General features: G+C 49.3%; 1 protein-coding gene across 1 annotated transcript; it reads right to left on the minus strand.

Annotated features, from left to right (window-relative positions):
• Positions 1–26: 26 nt before the first annotated feature.
• MPC2 (mitochondrial pyruvate carrier 2) lies at positions 27–19,066 on the minus strand. The gene is made up of 5 exons (XM_029080759.2): positions 18,925–19,066; positions 8,169–8,209; positions 3,351–3,435; positions 2,862–2,973; positions 27–272 (listed from the first exon to the last, which is right to left on the minus strand). Exons 1-5 carry the CDS (start codon positions 19,031–19,033, stop codon positions 236–238), a joined length of 384 nt encoding a protein of 127 aa, XP_028936592.1. The 5' UTR covers positions 19,034–19,066; the 3' UTR covers positions 27–235.
• Positions 19,067–19,475: the final 409 nt, after the last annotated feature.

Genomic DNA, 19,475 nt, shown 5'->3' on the forward strand with positions numbered 1-19,475 from the left:
ACGCGAGCCAAAGGATCTGCATGAACCATTACTAAAAGGTTGTTTTATTTATCAGTTCATTGAGACTCTGCATGATAGCTAGTTACAGACACACTTCCTCTCAGGGTATTAATGTTATTAGCATTCTCTTCTGAAGAACCAAAGACGACGATTCTTAGTCAACGATTCTTAGTAAATCGAGGTTCCTCTGGGGGTCACGTCCACTGGCGGAGTTGTTCGGCAAACCGAGGGCTCTTTATTGACTTTCCTTGGATTTTAGTTCCTGCTGGTACCTGAAATCCAAAAGGGAACACACTAAGTTAATCCCGAACCTACTGTGAAAAACTTGTGAGGGTGACGAGAAGAGGGCAGGAGAAAAAGGCGATAAATCTACAGACAGATGGGTTTTTAATGGAAAGAGAATTTGTGTATATTAAAGTGAGGAGAAATGCACTGAACCCTAAGGGTTGTTAGAGGTTAAGGATGGGGGTTACTCGGGTTCAGGTCGGCTATGAAATCAAGGCATTATAGATGACCGGATTTCCAGCGGATAGGACCCTTACTATCCTTCGTTCTACCTATCGGTTGTGAGCAGTTGAATTCACTGAACCCAGGCTGGGTGTTTAATACGTTCCGGACAGTGCTTGGCACAGCCCTTATGAATCTAAGTAGCATTGATGATCATCTAACGGGACCTCGGGAAACTGAAGAACAACCCGATTTAGGTTTGGCCACCGACAGGAGACAAACGCACCTCGGATACCCCCGGCTTTGGAGAGGAATGTGGGCAGAAACAACAACGTCCTGGCCTCTTGGAACCTCGCTGCCATGAAAAGTATTTCCCACACTACATAGTTGGAAAGGATCCTAGCTTTAAAACTTGAGAACGTTAGATTTGGGCATTCACAACTAATCCTGAAACTGCACTAAAATAGATCTGAGAAAAAAACAAAACACATTGCTAACAACTATTTAATGCCTCTTTTATGCCAAGAAGTAAAATCGAGTGGAAACCAATGCCTTTGCCTTCTTTGCGGCCAGGTGGGGTGGCATTCAATGCTTTCCGACCCTGTCACTGATCTGCACTGGGACGAGGATCGAGCTGGAGCAAGCGGAGACCATCGAGTCTTGCTGCATAATTTGGGCAAGAGGGATGGGAGAAGCCAAGTCCGGGGCCTCCAACGAGTTTAAAACCATGGAACCCCTGAGTTAAGACTCTAGAAAGGCTCTGTGCTCAGGGGACACCTACACATCGAACTGGTGGCGTTACTCCATTGCCAGCATACCACCACCAACCATTTCTGCACGTCGGACACGCTTGTCCCTCGTACTTTATATCAATGTCTCTCTCCCCTTCTAGACTGTGAGCTCAGAGTAGGCAGGGAGCATGTCTGACGCTTCTGTTGTATTATACTCTCCCAACTGTTTAGTTCAGCGCTCTGCACACGGTAAACACCATAAATTGATAGTTTAGCAATTTAGCTATCTAACAGTAGTGGCCCTCCAAACGGTTTATTCCTGACCAGTGGAATTACCTGTTCTCTCTGACCTGGTGAGTGGAAGGATGCTTAATTTCTTGCTCTCTCCCTCACCGCCTATATTTTGGACAAGTTATTTCCTCCTACCCCTCTGGCGAATCTGCTGTCAACAGATTTCACTTTTTTCAAGGTGAAAGCTAAATTGGATTCCTTAACCATCTTTCTCATTTTTCAAAATGATAACCGCTAAGCTACTGTCACTCGAAATGACGTTTTGGGGCATGTATTTAGTTTTTATGCTTATTAGTCCCGTGACTACATTTTTCTTCTTTTTTGCAAAATTGTACTTAATCTCTACTACCGCTTCTCTCTTGGGATTCCCTTTTTCATAGTCATGTGCTCGTTTTTTTTTCCCCAGTCAGTTTACTGAGCTTTTGTCTGTTTCCTCAGGATGGACACGGTTTTTCTTCATGGGACATTCTGTTGGTGTTTTGACGTGGAATTTTTGACTTTCAGGTGTCATCTGGCTGATTTCCCCTTTCCTCCCTTTTTGGCCTTTAATTTTCCTCACCCTGTTTCTCTCCTCTGGGCATTCCCACCAGCCCATCTTTGCTCGGTAGGGCCCCTTTAGTTTTGGGTGGGGAAGTCTGGGCCACTCCAAGCCCTATTTTTAGACTAGTTCCAAGGCTGGCCCAAAAAACAGTCTCTGGGAAAGGGACTGAAGCTCTGGAGCTGGGAGCTCAGGGGACTGAGTGGCCAGAAGAGGCTGAAAGGGACTAATGGGATCACAAGCAACCAACTGGTTTGGGTTGGATCACACTGGATCACTGTTTGACTGCTCTTCTGTCATCTTGGGAAGCAGCGTGGCCTATTGGAAAGAGCACAGGCCTAGGGCCTAATCCCAGCTCCACCACCTGCCTGCTGTGTGACCTTGAGCAAGCCACAACTCCTGGGATTAGCCCCTGTGGGACCTGATTAGCATGTACCCCAACGTTTAGTACAGTGCTTGGCAAATAGTAAGGGCTTAAATCCCACAATTACTATTATTATTATTATTGTTATTATTAACTTTGTCGAGTGCAATTCACTGGAAGTGACACTCTTGCTCCTCCATGACAGCCTTTAATAAGTCAGAAAGCAGGTTGTGAGAACTCTTCCCTAGAAAGGTGAAAGTTTTCCCCGATTTCGAGATCAAGCTAACATTGTAACTGATTTGGGTGCTCCCTGAGTTTTCCAGCCATTTGAATTATCTTCCTTAGCCACGTTAATACCACCAAAGACTTTTCTATTGATCTCGCTTACATAACCACGGGGGTGTTCTACACCAAACCTACTGCCCCAAACCTGGACACATGTTCAAAGCACAAATTATTATCACTACTATAATTATATTAGCCAACATACTTCCATATACGGAAGAGCTGAGAGGCTCCTGCAGCACCGACAAAGAAATTAACCGCAAACAGACTCCAGTTTTTAGGAATAATGACGAGAGAGTATCTTGACCAAATGAACCCTGTTGGATGGGAAAATCAAAAGTTAGAAAAGCATAAAAAAGGATGAGTTTAACAAATATCCAAGTATCTTGCAATTCCGAGGCTGGTTGACGGAGCGAGAAACATACAAAAAGTTGATATGGATAAGTTAAAATGGAGCCTTTAATACAGGGTTTTTCTCCCAATTGGATATAAAAATTAGTTCTTAGATATGAAAAGACCCCTCCCCGCCCCTTTCCCCCAAACAAGAACCTAGAAAAATGACACAGAGTGAAAGAGACTCAGAGTCAGAGGAATCTTCACGAGGTAGCCAGATTAAAGCAGGAAGTCGATTCAGTTAAAATAAAGTGACATAAAATAACGTGAAACATGGCAGTCGAAACAGCGAGGAATTCACCTGTAGCCATTAAAACGGCAGACTGGGCTGTACTGAGTTTCTCGGCAGGTCTGGCCATGTCAGCTAATCCGGCTCCCACCAACCCCTAGGAGACACAAACCAACACCAAGGGCCATCAGGAATGCGAGTGGGTCATACAATTCACTAGCAGAAGAAGCCACCACAGAATTTATTTAGTGGTGTCACTCCTTGTTCAGAAGAAGCCAATAAAAATACAGAGGATAAGGTTCCGGCTGCCCCTTCGCCCCTGTTCCCCTCAACACACACACTCACACACACATATTTAATGGTATTTGTTAAGCACTTACTACTGGGCACTGTAATAAACGCTGGGCACTGTATTAAGCACTGGGATAGATACAAAATAACCATTCTGGACGCACAGTCCCTGTCCCACATAAGGCTCAGAGTCTTAATCCTCATTGTACATATGAGGTAAAACGGTAAAACACCCGAGGTAACTGAGGTCCAGATGTGTCACACAGCAGACGAGCGTGCAATTGGGATTAGAATCCAGGTCCTCTGACGCCCACACTTCTCCATTAGGCCAGATTGCCTTTGAGGAACTATAATCAAATAGGGGTGATAGACCTATTGAGATAACTACAATGGGAACAGAAAGGAAAACAGAATGCAAACTGAAAAACAAAAGATAATTTAAAAAAGCCCCCCAAAACAAAAAAACTTGGAGGTCAATCCAGAGCTCACCTCCTCTGATTTTGCTATATTTCAAACTTGGGAAAGAAGTTCTTATCGACTTGATTGGATTTTTCTCAAGAAGATGTTTGAAGAAAAGAGGTTCTCAGGGAATGTCTTGGCTCAAGGTAGAACAAATTGTGGGCGGTTTGGCAAGGAGTTAGAGGCCGAGAACTGCCCATTGGCTTTGAGTTAACGGCTCCCCCTTCTAAGAGGCAAGTTCGATATTAAGGACCCTCAAAAGGTGAGACTAAGGAGTCAGAGGAAGAGGAACGAGGAAGCAGTGTGGCCTTGTGGCAACAGCCTGGGCCAGAGAATCAGAGGGCCTGGGTTCTAAGCCCGACTCTGCCGTTTGCCTGCTGGGTGATCTGGGGCAAATCACAACTTCTCTGGGCCTCGGTTCCCTCATCTGTAAAATGGGGATTAAGACCGTGACCCACTGTGTCCAACCCGATTACGCTGTATCTACCCCAGTGGTTGGTACAGTGCCTGGCACATAGTGAGTACTAAACAAATACCCCAAATTATTACTGGGAATAATTATTATTAATTATTGAATTAAATTATTAAGGGGAAGCAGCGTGGCTCAGTGGAAAGAACACGGGCTTGGGAGTCAGAGGTCGTGGGTTCTAATCCCCGCTCTGCCACTTGCCAGCTGTGTGACTTTGGGCAAGTCACTTCACTTCTCTGTGACTCAGTTACCTCATCTGTTAAATGGGGACTAAGACCGTGAGCTCCACGTGGGAACACCTGATTACCTTGTATCTACCCCAGCGCTTAGAACGGTCCTCGACACATAGTAAGAGCTTAACAAATACCTTCATCATTATTATAATTATTACTGAAATTGGGGATACGGATGCGAACATTTAAGTATTTCCATACACCTTCTGCTGGATTTCAAAGGGAAAAGTTGGAAGGAAAACAGATTCACAGTCAGCCAGGGGGACGTGAAGAATGTGTAACTCAATGGGCTCTTGAGTCTGAGGTGCCTCGATCCCTTGTCACCGACCCACTGTTTATGGCCTACTGCCTTGGTTCTGCCTAGGAGAGGAAGGGGAGAGGAGAGAGAGGTGGAAAAGAAGGTGAGGCAACAAGAGGGAAGGACACTGAGGTTAGAGACAAAGAACGGTAGCTCTCTGCGATGGAGGAGGCCGGGCTAGAATCGGTCAGACTGCTGTCAGGCAGACCCAGCTGCTGGAAGCTCTGCAAGTGCGGTTTGACATCCTTGGAATTCCCTGACAGTCCTCCCCCCCGCCCTCAGATTCCCGGGAGGGTCTAGTGGGGGAGGGCGGATGGGCACGAACGGATCGGGATTCTTTCCGGGAAGGCAAAAATCCGAGGTTCTGGTGGTTCGGGAGGTGGGGACCTCATCGCCACATCAATAAATCACATTTCTGAGCGCTTAGTGTGTGACGAGCGCTGTACTGAGCCCTTGGGAGGGAACAATACGACAGAATCATTATTATGATTATTAATCATATTTATTGAGTGCTTATTGTGTGCAAAGCATTGTGCTAAGCGCCTGAGAGAGAACACTATAACAACAGATCCATTCCCTGCCCACAACAAGCTCACAGTCTGGGGGCGAGAGAGATAGAGGGGGACAGATAGAGGAGGTATAGAGAGATCTAGAGTCGATAGACACATTCCCCGTGTTTCGGTAGCTATTGGGTTATCAGAGAAAAATGACTCCGCACTGTCTGGCTGGGTTGCGTGGGGCGACGGAGGACAGGAGGGTATTGCGCTGTAAACAAAACTCGAGACGCCCGCCGCAAAGAGAAAGGAAAGTATTTCCATACTGTGCTGTCACCGGAAGGCTATGTACAAGTCCGACCCGGACTTAAAATAGCCGCGTGTTAAGGACTTTCAGGCAGGCAGAAATCCAAGGTTCTGGCGGTTCGGGAGGTGGCCTAGCATTTACGATACGGACAGCATCGCACTCGTTCAAATATACGGCCCCAGCCTGGGAGTCAGAAGGATTTGGGTTCTAATCCCCGCTCCACCACTTGTCTGCTCTGGGCAAGTCACTTCGCTTCTCTGGGCCTCAGTTACCTCATCTGGGAAATGGGGATTAAGAGTGCGAGCCCCAAGTGGGACAGGGATTGTGTCCAACCGGATTAGCTCATATCTACCCTAGAGATATGTGTGTGACACACAGTAAGAGCTCAACAAATACCATTAGAAAGAAAGAAAGAAAGAAAGAAAGAAGCCAATGCACTGGCCGAGCCAAAAACCCACACTGTTGGCTTCAGCACCGGGTCTCATTACGGGCAGGGAACGTGTCTGCTAATTACGTTGCACTGGACTCTCCCAGGTGCTTAGTACAGCGTTCTGCACATAGTAAGTGCTCAGTAAATGCCACGGATTGATTTGATCGATTGGGATCAACTGCTGAATTGGAAGCAAATCTGTTCTTCCGGGAAGGGCCCTGCAATATTAACATTTGGGCAGACTGATTTCACTGGTTACCCTAGAAGACTGCTTCAGTGAAGGTAAGTTAAGTACCCATGGCAACAGGAGTGTAGGATGCCTGTTCTAAAAAGGACACGGAAACAATGAATAAGGCAAAATCTATCAGGATGCAAGACTTGACTTAACCAATCAAACTCCAACTCGAAGGGGAGCAGCGAGGCCCAAGAGCCTGGGCGTCAGAGGACCTGGTTCTAATCTTGGCTCTGCCACCTGTGACCTTGAGCAACTCACTTCACTGTTCCTCAGTTTCCTCATCTGTAAAATGGGGATTCAATCCTCCTCCCTCCGATTTAGACTGGGAGTCCCTGTGGGCGTGAACATCCTGACCTGATTATCTTATATGAGAAGCAGCTTGGCTTAGTGGAAAGAGCCCGGGCTTGGGAGGCAGAGGTCGTGGGTTCTAATCCCGGCTCCGCCACTTGTCTGCTCTGTGACCTTGGGTAAGTCACTTCACTTCTCTGTGCGTCAGTTCCCTCATCTGTAAAATGGGGATTAAGTCTGTGAGCCCACGTGGGACAACTGGATTACCCTGTCTCTACCCCAGTACTTAGAACAGTGTTTGGCACATAATAAGCACTTAACAAATACCATCATCCTTATTATATCTATCTCAATGCTTAGGACAGTGCCTGGTACACAGTAGCGCTTAAGGAGTACTGTAAAAATAAATAAATAAATAAAAGGACACATGGATCGAATTTGGCTTGAAGCAAAAGGTTTTAAGAGGGTCAGAATGAGTCAAGAAAAGGACAAATGAACGCTGGGCACACCCCTCCCCTCTCACACACACACTTTTTATCGTTTCCACTGATAAGCAGCCGGGGCTGCCCCCTTCCCCAAATAGCACCATCGCTAACTTTTTCTGAATAACACTGAAGCAGCCCCACAGAAACTTTCTGAATTTTCTGCGACGAGGGGGCACATGAAGCCCGCAAAACAGACACCACCTTTGAAAAAGGACTGACCGTCTCTGACTTTCACTTGCCCCAATTCTCACAATTTTTTTTTTTGTTGTTAAAAAGGGAAAATCTACCGTGCTAGGATTTTCATTTTTTGGTCCGGCCAGTCTGTTTATTTCTAACGGCTTGAAGTAAGAAATCATTTTCATGTTATTTCATGGGGCCTGATGGGTGAGCGTGATCGACCGTACATCATGGGTTGTCAAGGAGGTCAAGTCAAAAACGGCAGGGTGTCCCAAAATGGGGTCTCTTCCGACGCAGAATGGACGGCATAGAAAGATGCCTGATGAGCCCGAAGGAATCTGTGAGCACAAGCTGATCTTCCTGGATTGACTGGTAGATCTCTGGGCAAATCAGTTGGGAAGCCCCGAGAAAGGCCGGAGAGAAACCGCCTCAGGATTCGGAAAACCTGGGTTCGAGTCCTGGCTCCACTCCCGGCTTTCTGAAGGGCCTCACCCCAGAGTCACCGTTCTCTGAGACCTACTGAGTGAAAAACGTCAATCATCGGGTAATGGGACTAACTACTGGGGAGCAAGGTGACTTTGAAGCTTAATGAGCACATTTGTAATCTATTTAGAGCTCATGAAAGGAAAAGCACTTTTTATTCACCTGTTAATATAGAATGAAAAAAAGCTCTAGCTTTTCAGGTCCGTGTTCTAATTACATTCCTGTCCAAAGTCCAACTTACCCATTTCATTATTGGTGCCCAGAAAAAAACAGTTTTGGGACCTGAGAAGAAAAAAATACAACAGTTATGATATTTTAGGGATCACTTGGTAGTGTTCATTCACTAGGTCCAATACACTGCATGCATCCTTTTGTACTAACAGGTCGAAGTAAAAACTAATTCTAACTTTGACCCTTTTTTTTTTAAATTACGGTATTTGTTAGGTGCCTAACACGTGCCAAGCACCGTACTAAGCGTTAAGGTAGAGCCAAGCTAATTAGGTTGGACACAGTCCCTGTCCCACATGGGGCTCACAGTCTTAATCCCCATTTTACACTATGAGGAAACTGAGGCACGGAGAAATGTTTTACTTGCTGCCTGTTTTACTTGTTCTGATGTGTATAAATATCTCTAATTCCATTTATTTTTTATTGACGCCACTGATGGCTGTTTACTTGTTTTGATGTCTGTCTCCCCCCTTCTAGACTGTGAGCCCGTTGTGGGCAGGGACTGTCTCTCTGTACAAAGCTGAATTGTACTTTCCAAGCACTCAATACAGTGCTCTGCACACAGTAAGCGCTCAATACGACTGAATGAGCAAATGAAAGTGAAGGGACTTGCCCAAGACCACACAGCCCACGTGGCAGGGCTGGGATTAGAACCCAGGTCTTCTGACTCCCAGGCCCGTGTTCCTTCCTCGAGGCCGAGCTTGGGTGGCTTTTTGCAACTTGACACTTTATGAGGCTTGAAAGCTCAACTTTATGTAAACGCAATAAAAGTTCATTTGAGATCCAGCAGGCTGCTGGGAGGAAGAAACGGCCAAACTACTCAAGGAACTTCAATCTGAAACCCTGACCTCTCCCCACTGTGCCGTCTCAGCTTGCCAACAGGAAAAAGTCAAGCCCAATTACATCAAAAGTCACCTGCTCGGCTGAAAACTGCGCTACGACTTCACTCCCTTGCTCCTTCTGGACACAACCAGGAATATAGGACATAGTACAGTGCTCTGCACACAGTAGATGCTCGATGAATAACCACTGACTGAAAAAGGCAAAATGTAGAGTTCTTGAGCATCCGAAAGTATGCCAAAGTCATTTTTCATTTTTTGCCCTAGATTTAATTTCAATTTAGCTGGGAACGGCCAATACATTTAGCCTCAAAGCTGACTTTGGAGATTGCGGAATATTATTTTAATTTCTGCCAAGGGAGGGCTTGGCTTTCTGAAGAAGTTGCACCTCAGGTTTCCCAAGCAACTTATACAACCTCACAAGACACACCACGTTAAGCCCTCGAGGGATGGATAATGTGGCAACCATTTTAAGTTCTTGACAGATCTCCTTGGCCTGAAATGTGACATTGCAGAAAGTGTGTACTTAATATACTTAAATCACTCTATTAAAAATACGAACAAAAACTTTTTTTTAAAGTTACAGAAGTGTCCAGTGAGCGGTAACGGAATCTCAATTCCCTGTTTTGCTGAATTATGGCGCTGAAGCAGCGTGGTCTAGTGGAAAGAGCCCGGACCTGGGAGTCAGAGGACCTGGGTTCCAATCCTGGATCTGCCACATGCCCATTGTATGACCTGGGGCAAGTCACTGCACTTCTCTGGGGCTCAGTTCTCTCATCTGCAAAATGGGGATTCAAGATGAGTTTTCCCTCTTACTTAGAGGGTGAGCCCCAAGTGGGACCTGATTATCTTATATGGCGCCGATGGTGTTTGTTAAGCACTTACTACGTGCCAACCACTCTTCTAAGTGCTGGGGTAGATATAAGGTAATCAGGTTGTCCCATATGGGGCTCACAGTCTTAATCCCCATTTTCCAGATGAAGTAACTGAGGCACAGCGAAGTGAGGTGACTTGCTCAAAGTCACACCTCTGATAGGTGGCGGAGCCGGGATTAGAACCCACGACCTCTGACTCCCAAGCTTGTGCTCTTTCCACTAAGCCACGTGGCTTTTCATTATATATTTCATTATATCTACCCCATCCCTTAGTACAGTGCTTGGCACACCGTAAGCACTTAAATACCACAAATTATTATTATTATTGTTACAGACTTTGGACTCCTGTGATCACAGAAACTTTCAACTACTGAAAAGAAGCACCACTCATCGGCCTTTCATACCTCTATGAAAGCGAAGATTAAATCAATCAATGGTATTTATTGGGCGTTAATGGGTGCAGAGCCCTCTACTAAGCACTTGGGAGAGTACAGGTATAAATAAACAGTGTCTGCTCCTCCACGAGCCTAAGAACTTCTAATCGGGTCTTAGGTCTCCGTACTCGTCTCTGGATACATACGGAGCAAAGCCGGCGACCTCGTAAATCATTTAAGAGTTCAACCTGAAGTCTCTATAGGAATTGGCCCATCCTACTTTAATCCATCGCATTTATCGATCAATTACGTTGCGCGAAGCACCTTACATATTTCAGAACTGGAACGCGCCTGGGGGATCTGAGGAGTGTAAGAAGGGTCTTGCCCTCAAAAATCGTAGGGCATACCCCAATCTTTGATGGGAGCCCACCTACCCACTCAAATCAAAATGGGGTCACCCTGAATGGGAGACTTGTCTGCCGCTCTCGGGGGCTCCGCCACTTTTAATAAGGTGTGTAGTTTCGGAGTCTTCCTCCCCCTTCTCACCTCTCTGTTGGGGGACGGGAACGGAAGGGAAAGGCTGGGAAGGGAGAAGGTGATGTGGGCTCGCACGCTGCTCATCTGTTTTAGAAACTCCCCCAAACAAGGAAGGTTTGGAAGCCTCTTCCTTCCTTACCCCACACCCTCAATTCAAACCACGATCCAACCAATTCAAAAGCAGCACGTTCTAAGTGGAAATGATAGTAATAATGTTGGTATTTGTTAAGGCCTTACTATGTGCCGAGCACTGTTCTAAGCGCTGGGGGAGATACAGGGTAATCAGGTTGTCCCACTGGGGCTCACAGTCTTCATCCCCATTTTATAGATGAGGGAACTGAGGCACGGAGAAGTTAAGTGACTTGCCCAAAGTCACGCAGCTGACAGGTGGCGGAGCCGGGATTAGAACCCATGACCTCTGACTCCTAAGCCCGGGCTCTTTCCAGTGAGCCACACGGGAGTCAGAAGGACCTGGGATCCGAGGCCGGTTCTGCCACTCGTCGGCTGTGTGACCCGGGGCAAGTCACTTCACTTCTCTGTGCCTCAGCTACCTCATCTGTAAAATGGGGAGTAAAACTGAGTCCCATATGGGACAGGGACCATATCCAACCTGGTGATCTTGTAACTACCCCAGCGCTTCCTACAGTGCTTGATACAGACTGAGGACAGGAGAAGCAGCGTGGCTCAGTAGAAAGAGCCCGGGCTTGGGAGTCAGAGGGCATGGGTTCTAATCCCGGCTCTGCCACTTATCAGCTGTGTGACTTTGACCAAGTCACTTAACTTCTCTGTGCCTCAATTACCTCATCTGTAAAACGGGGATTAAGAGTGTGAGCCCCCTGTGGGACAAGCTAATTACCTTGTATCTGCCCAGCGCTCGGAACAGTGCTTAAATACCAAAATTATCAAATTATTATCATTACTTAAATACCCTACCAAAAAAAAAGGGCAGTCGGCCCCAAGGACACTTCCACTTTACACAACTCCCCGACGAAAGTGCCGGAATAGGGCATTTTTCTAGAAATAAAAACACCGTGTCACACACACAAACACAGGAAGCGGGCCTGTCCCCTAGCAACAGGCCCTGGGCCCCTCCCGGTCGCCAGCCTTCGCCTTCTTCTACACCGCTTCCTGCGGCGTGGATTGACCACAGCGAGGCCTCAGTGCTGCTCACCTTCCACCTCAGGTCTGCTCATGCACCCCCAACCCCCATTCACAGCGCCCAACTTTTCATTCATGACCGTCAACTTGGGGGACGGCGGCCAAAGGGAAGGAGGGCAGGGGGGAGGGGGATGACGGGGGTCGGGGAACGGCAGGCAGGCTTCAAAGAAATCAGTGAGCTCCGAAGAGCGCTTGGCACATAGTAAGCGCTTAAATACCATTATGATTATAAAGGCCCCATCTCCCAAGCGTTACGACCGGCAATGGTAAGCTCTCACTAAATCCGATGAATTGATTGATACCGTGGTTCGACCGATGCACCGATTGACCTCGGTGGTCTTTTCGACCCTGCGTTTTTTTTTTTTTAATCTCCGGATTCCCCACAAGCTCCATAAAAGCATCAAAATCGAGACCGCGGCCATCTCCGGGACTGGAGCCGTGTGGTCTTTTCGGGAGGGTCGACCAAGCTCTAGGCTTTGAATAAAGGCCAAGGGATTTCTTTGGTTTGTTTGAAATCTGTGAAACGCACTCCTGAACTGTGGAGTTCTGTTTAGGAAAAGACAAAGGAAACCAGAATACTTGTACTTCAAACCTCATCCTATACTTGCTTCTACTGCAAAATTCCAAGACGCCCTCTTAAAATTGCCGTTGGTTGGAATTGAGTACTCGGGGGTCAATTACGAATTCGAAAACAACTCCAATTTTCGTTACTATAACAAAGTCATAGTGGTAGCCCTTAAAACATTTAATTTACAAGCTACGCCGATTTGAATCATTTGACATTTGTGGATGAAATGTCTTTTTGGCCGACTCCAAGGAAATGCCCCTCAGAAAATACGAGTCCTGGCAGCAGGCAGAAAGGCAAGCCTCCCCGACCGCCCCCAAGAAATAAACATAACCCCAATTTCCCAAGCAATGACTGAACGAGGCTCTTCTACTGGCTGTTCCTTGGGATTAGGGGTGGGAGAGAAGGTCTTCGCTGGCTGATGAAAACTGATGGAAATTAAAAGAAGCACAAAAACAAGAGTGATCCGGAAACAGGACTACGAAGCGGAAAACGAAAAGGGAATCCCATTGCCCAATTAACGATACCCCATTTTTCCCCTCTGGACTGTAAGCTCATTGTAGGCAGGGAGTGGGTCTCCCAACTCTGCTGCTCTGTCCTTTCCCAAGCGCTTAGTCCAGTGCTCTGCACACAGGACGTGCCCCATAAATACCACCGATGGACTGACGTCTTACCAGCCCCCTGCCCAAATATCTTCCAGTCCAACTAGCTGGCAAAGATCTCTGGAACGCACCATAAATTCTGGTGGCTGGATTGCCTGGGGAACAAGGTTGCATCACTTCAAAAGACGGTCCCTCCCGCCCCCAAAATACCGTGGGGCCATTTTCTAGGCTGCTTCCCTGTGGAGGTGAACGTTGGCTACCGAAGTAAGGCCTCGGAGGCAGCCGGCCAAGTGGCCCCGCTGTCTTTCTAGCCAAGAGACCAGCATAAATTTGCTTTATGTACATGGGAATGGAGGTGTGGGGGGGAGGGAAAGGGATAGCCCGTGGCCAATAAGGCACAGACCTGATTTACAGTTGGGGTGATGGTTTAGCAAGCCAAGCCAACTCCCCTCTCTCACACTGCAGTGGGGAGACAACGGGCATTGTTTTCCAACAAAAAACCCGATTGTCCCGGGGCCTGGTGACTTCCTAGCAACTTTTTCAGACTGCCAGGGGTCCACTTAATGAGGGAATCGCTCTAAGCACTGGTAGAATACTCAAGCTGTTTCTCAAATCATAGTTTTTAAGCAGAACTTCATTCTTACTGGTTAAACTTAAACCGCCCTCCTTTCCAAAAAAAATATAAAAAAAGCTCCACATTAAAAGAAGCATCTTGTGGAGGAGTCTGGATAAATCTTACTATTTCAAAAAGCCAAAGCTGGTATGGTGAAAAGCCCCAGGTGGGAAACCCAGAAAAGCATCCTGACCATCCTAGATTAGGCGGAAGAAATCTCCGGGCACGATTGCACCACGGAAGATTCGTGCCAACGAATCTCTGGCGACCTGGACGATCGGGGTCAGCAGGTTAAAAGTGAGACCTCTGGCATCAATTCGACTCTCTACTTGGCTTCTCTCCTCCGATGATCAGGGTCTGTTCTGGCCACATCCGCAGAGCCGAATTCGCAACTCCTCACTTCACTGCGGTATTTTCTCCTGCATCTTTCCACCTTTTACGCTGATTTTCGTCTCCACTGTCTTATTTTTGTCCTCATGGGGCCGTTGCCAGTCTCCTTTGTGAGCGCTGGCCTAATTCTCACTCAGTCTTAGTACGGTGTTTTGGCCACAGTAAAAACAGAGAAGCAGCGTGGCTAAGTGGAAAAAGCCCGGGCTTGGGAGTCAGAGGTCGTGGGTTCTAATCCCGGCTCCGCCACTTGTCTGCGGTGTGACCTTGGGAAAGTCACTTCGCTTCTCTAGGCCTCAGTTACCTCATCTGTAAAAATGGGGGTTAAAAAAAGTGAGCCCCACGTGGGACAATCTGATTACTCTGTATCTTCCCCAGTGCTTACAACAGTATTCAGCACATAGTAAGTGCTTAACAAATACCATAATTATTATTATTACTATTACTTTCACAGTTCTAATATCCTCAATTTTACCTTTGCAGAATATAAAAATAGTGGCTCCAGAATTCACACTAAGTGAATTGAAAAATCCAATATACAAAGATATACAGTAGCTGGAGTCGGAACAAAAGAAATCACTAGACTTAAAAAGTGTACTCTCCCTTAAGTCACTCAACTGTATTTACTGAGCATTATTCTAAGTACTTGGGAGAGTACAATAAAATAAACCACATATTCCCTGCCTGCAAGGAGCTTACGTTTGCTATCTACCCCACCCTCAACCCCACAGCACTTACAAGCATATCTACAAATTCAATTATTTATTTATATTATCTGTCTCTCCTTCTAGACTTGTACTCTCCCAAGCGCGAAGTACAGTGTTCCGTACACAGTCGGCGCGCATAATGGTTTTGTAGACAAATGATCCGGGCACCAGAGCCAAGTATGGACTGTAATGTGAATTTTTCTAATGAGGGGTCTCTCAGAAACCTAACCCCTGCAGAGGGTGAGAATTGAGTATCTGGGACCATCCCATGTAAAATCACCTCAATAACTTTTACTCAGTGGCATTTGAGGGCTTATTGTGTGCAGAGCACTGTACTAGGCAGTGGGGAGAGTACAATACAACCGAATCGGCAGACACATTCCCTGCCCACGACGAGCACTTGACTCGTTTCACCAGCTCTGCAAAGTCTTCTGGTTGAGAAACAGGAGTTTGGTAAAATAAATGAATGAATCTTTGTAGTTTTCATTCTAGAGCCTGCAAAATCATGGAAATGAGGGTTTTTATGTTCTTATACTGGACTGTTCCCCATTTCTATACCTGAAACCAACTTGGTGGGATCAATCTTCTTGATATATGAAGGGAAGAGTCGAAAAAAGGCCCATTTCTGTGGAAAATAGCCAAGCCAGGAGGGATATCGAATTCTATCCATATGGTGGAATGCAGATTGCCCATTAAAAGATAAAAATCTTCACTGCACAGGGTGAATAGGAATAGGGTAGGTCATAAAAATCCTAGCTGGCTAATGAGCTGGAAAAAAAAAGAGTCGTAGCGGGATTTATTGAGCGCTCAGATGATATTCATTCATTCAGTAGTATTTATTGAGCGCTTACTATGTGCAGAACAGTGGACTAAGCGCCTGGATGATATCACGTACTGTACTAAGTGCTTGGGAAGAACATAACCGAGAAGAGATGTGATCGCTAACGGCAAAGAGCTTCCATGCTAACACGGGTGGAGGTGCTCAGCCCGGGACATCCTGAGGGGCCCGAGCAGCCATTTGGAAGAACACCCTGAGAGCAAATAAAAACACTAACTGGTTGGAAGACATTTTTTTTTCTGTTTGTGAATTTGATTTTTTTTCTTTGCTATGGTGGAGCGGAGGGAAGGTGAAGGTCTATTTTGGCAACAGCAGAAGCAGCTGCTGTTCTCCTCCTCTCAGTTCCTCTTTTCCCCCCTCCTCCCCCTGCCTTTTGCATCCAACCATTAGCTTTTTTCCAAGTAGGGATAAGAATCCTGTTCCCAGAAGTGGAGCATGGGGTATTTTAGCGAGGGTTGCTTATTAACAGCCTGGAAAATAAAGTCCACAGGACACCAGATATTTGGGGGCAGAGAGGAAACTAAGAAGGCCTGGGTTCAGAGGCATTTCCCAACCGGAATAATCAATAGTATTGACTGGGCATCTACTCGTGAAGAGCGCTGGACTAAGCGCTTCGGAGAGGGCAGTGGAGTTAGTAGGCAGGGCCCCCACCCTCGAGGAGCCTACAGTCTGCCCTGTGGAGAACACTGTACTAAGCGCTTGGAAGAGCGCAGGGGAGCAGTTGACACCATCTCTCCCTCAAGACTGTAAGTGTGTTGTTGGCAGGGGCTAAATCTACCAACTCTGTTATACTGTGCTCTCCCAAGCCCTAGTAATAATAAAAATAATCATGTTGGCATTTGGTAAGCACTGACTATGTGCCCGGCACCGTTCTAAGCGCTGGGATAGATACAGTGGAAGGAGCCCGGGCTTTGGAGTCAGAGGTCATGAGTTCGAATCCCGGCTCTGCCACTTGTCAGCTGTGTGACTGTGGGCAAGTCACTTCACTTCTCTGGGCCTCAGTTCCCTCATCTGTAAAACGGGGATGAAGACTGTGAGCCCCACGTGGGACGACCTCATTCCCCTGTGTCTACCCCAGCGCTTAGAACAGTGCTCTGCACATAGTAAGCGCTTAACAAATACCAACATTATTATTATTATACAGGGTAACCAGCTTGTCCCATATGAGGCTCACAGTCTTCATCCCATTTTACAGATGAGGTCACTGAGGCACCGAGAAGCGACCTGCTCAAAGTCACACGGCTGACAGGTGGCGGAGCCGGGATTAGAACCCACGCCCTCTGACTCCTAAGCCTGGGCTCTTTCCACTGAGCCACGTGGCTTCTCTAGTACAGTGCTCTGCACACAGTAGGTGTTCAAAATATACGACTGATGGAGCCCTGCCCTCAAGGAGCTTCTCTTCTGTGTGCAGAGCACTGAACTGAGCGCTTCGGGGAGTATAGTGGCATTAGGGGACACGATCCCCGCCCTCAAGAAGCTGACAGTCCTACGGTGTGGAGCCGGCTGGACTGAGCGTTTGGGAGAGCACAACAGGGCTTGTACAGTCTACTGTTCCCGGGAACGCATCCACCAATCCTATTATAATCGTCTTTTGTCCAGTGTTCCGAATTCAGCGAACGTTCATTAAATACCACTGATTGACTGCAGAACACTGGACGTGGGAGAGGACGTGGCCTCTCCCGAGAGAGAAGCGGCAGGGCGCATTGGACCGAACGCAGGCCTGGGAGCCAGAAGGTCGTGGGTTCTAATCCCAGCTCTGCCACTTTTCTGCTGTGTGAAGCCTCTGGGCCTCAGTGACTTCATCTGGAAAATGGAGATGGGAGACTGTGAGTCCCACGTGGGGCAGGGACTGGGTCCAACCCGATTCGCTTGCAGCCACCCCAGCGCTGAGTATAGTGTCGGGCACACAGTAAGCGCTGACCAAACATCACAATTATCCATCATCACCCCAAGGAGAGACAAGAACGTACCATCCTCCGGCATTTAGCCCCTCGAAAGATCCTAAGGGACCTCTCCTTGACCGAACCCTGTCCCGTCGGGGCGTCCTATACGTCCCCCAGTGGAGGTCGGTGCAGAAATCTCTTGCTGTGCCCAACTGGGGCAGGGGGAAGGAGTGACCTCCCTTCCAGGGACAACCTCTAGCTCCGCTTTTGGGCCGCGAAGGGTGCGACAAAAATGTCCCCGCTGCGGGATAACAGCGGGGACAGAAGGGGACCGGACCGGGCCGGGCCGTGACCTCTACGCCGGGGGAGGCCCGACCTGGAGAGAGAGGGGAGGTTGCAGAGGGGGATGGGGGGAACCGAAAGCAGGCCTGGGTCCCAATTCATTCAATCGCACTTATCGAGCGCTTACGGTATGCGCAGCACTGTACTCAGCGCTTGGAATGTCCAATTCGGCGCCAGATAGTGACAATCCCTGCCCGACAACGGGCTCACAGCCTAACCGGGCCTCCGCCCCCGGCCCGCCCCGTGACCTTGGACGAGTCACTTCTCCGGGCCTCAGTTTCCTCATCCGCACCAGGGAGCGTCAGCCCCTCCGCGCGGCCCCTCTCCCTCTTCGAACTGTATCCAGCCGGGCGCTTGGCACAGGGCTTGGCAAGGCACTGAGATTGTTGCTTTTAGGGGGGATGGTCCTGGGGGAGAGGAGGGAGGGGGGGGAGGATGGATGGGGAGGGGGGGGAGGATGGTCCTGGGGGGGCTGGAGGATGGTCCTGGGGGTGGGGTGGGGAGGATGGTTCTGGGGGTGCTGGGGAGGATGGTTCTAGGGGGGCTGGGGAGGATGGTCCTGGGGGGGGCTGGGGAGGATGGTTCTGGGGGGGGCTGGGAGGATGGTTCTGGGGGGGCTGGAGGATGGTCCTGGGGGTGGGGTGGGGAGGATGGTCCTGGGGGGGCTGGGGAGGATGGTTCTGGGGGGGGGCTGGGAGGATGGTTCTGGGGGGGCTGGAGGATGGTCCTGGGGGTGGGGTGGGGAGGATGGTCCTGGGGGGGCTGGGGAGGATGGTCCTGGGGGGGCTGGGGAGGATGGTCCTGGGGGGGCTGGGAGGATGGTTCTGGGGGGGCTGGGAGGATGGTTATGTGGGGGCTGGGAGGATGGTTATGGTGGGGTTGGGAGGACGGCCCTGGGGGGGGGCTGGGGAAGATGGTCCTGGGGGGATTGGGAGGATGGTTCTTGTGGGGGCTGGGAGGATGGTGCTGGGGGGGGGGGCTGGGGAGGATGGTCCGGGGGAGGATGGGGAGGCTGGGGCTGAGGGGGGAGGGTGCCTGCGCCCCCTTACCGGCCGGGTGGTTGTAGAGGGGCCGCATCTTCTCCGGAAGCATCAGCTCCACCTTGTCGAGGAAGCGGTGGTAAGAGGCGCGGAGGCCTCGGGCGCCGGCGGCTGCCATGGCCCCGCCGAGCCGACGGAGGCGGGCGGGCGGGCGGACGGGCGGACGGGCGGACGGGCCGACTGACTGACTGACTGACAGACGGGCCGACCGACTGACTGACTGACTGACTGACAGGCCGACTGACAGGCTGGGGGAGGGACGGGGGGGCCCGACCCGGGCCGGCCGCCTCGCACGCCCCGCGGCCCCGCGAGCCCTCCGCCCCGCACACGCTCCCACCCTCACCCACACGCTGCTCCCCCTCCCAGTCCCCGCGCCGGGAAGGCGAGGCCGGGAGGCGGAGTCCGGGGCCCGCCCCGCCCCGCCCCCTCCGGCGGACGGACTCCGAGCGGCACCACCGGCCCGGCGGCCGGCGCCCCCTCGGCCCCCTCAGATCCCTCCGCCTCCCCGCCCCTGATTGGCCCCCGCGGGGGCGGGGCCCGAGGCTCGGACCAATGGGACG

Source organism: Ornithorhynchus anatinus, chromosome 16 (assembly GCF_004115215.2).
Source record: "Ornithorhynchus anatinus isolate Pmale09 chromosome 16, mOrnAna1.pri.v4, whole genome shotgun sequence".
NCBI classification, from domain to species: domain Eukaryota; kingdom Metazoa; phylum Chordata; class Mammalia; order Monotremata; family Ornithorhynchidae; genus Ornithorhynchus; species Ornithorhynchus anatinus.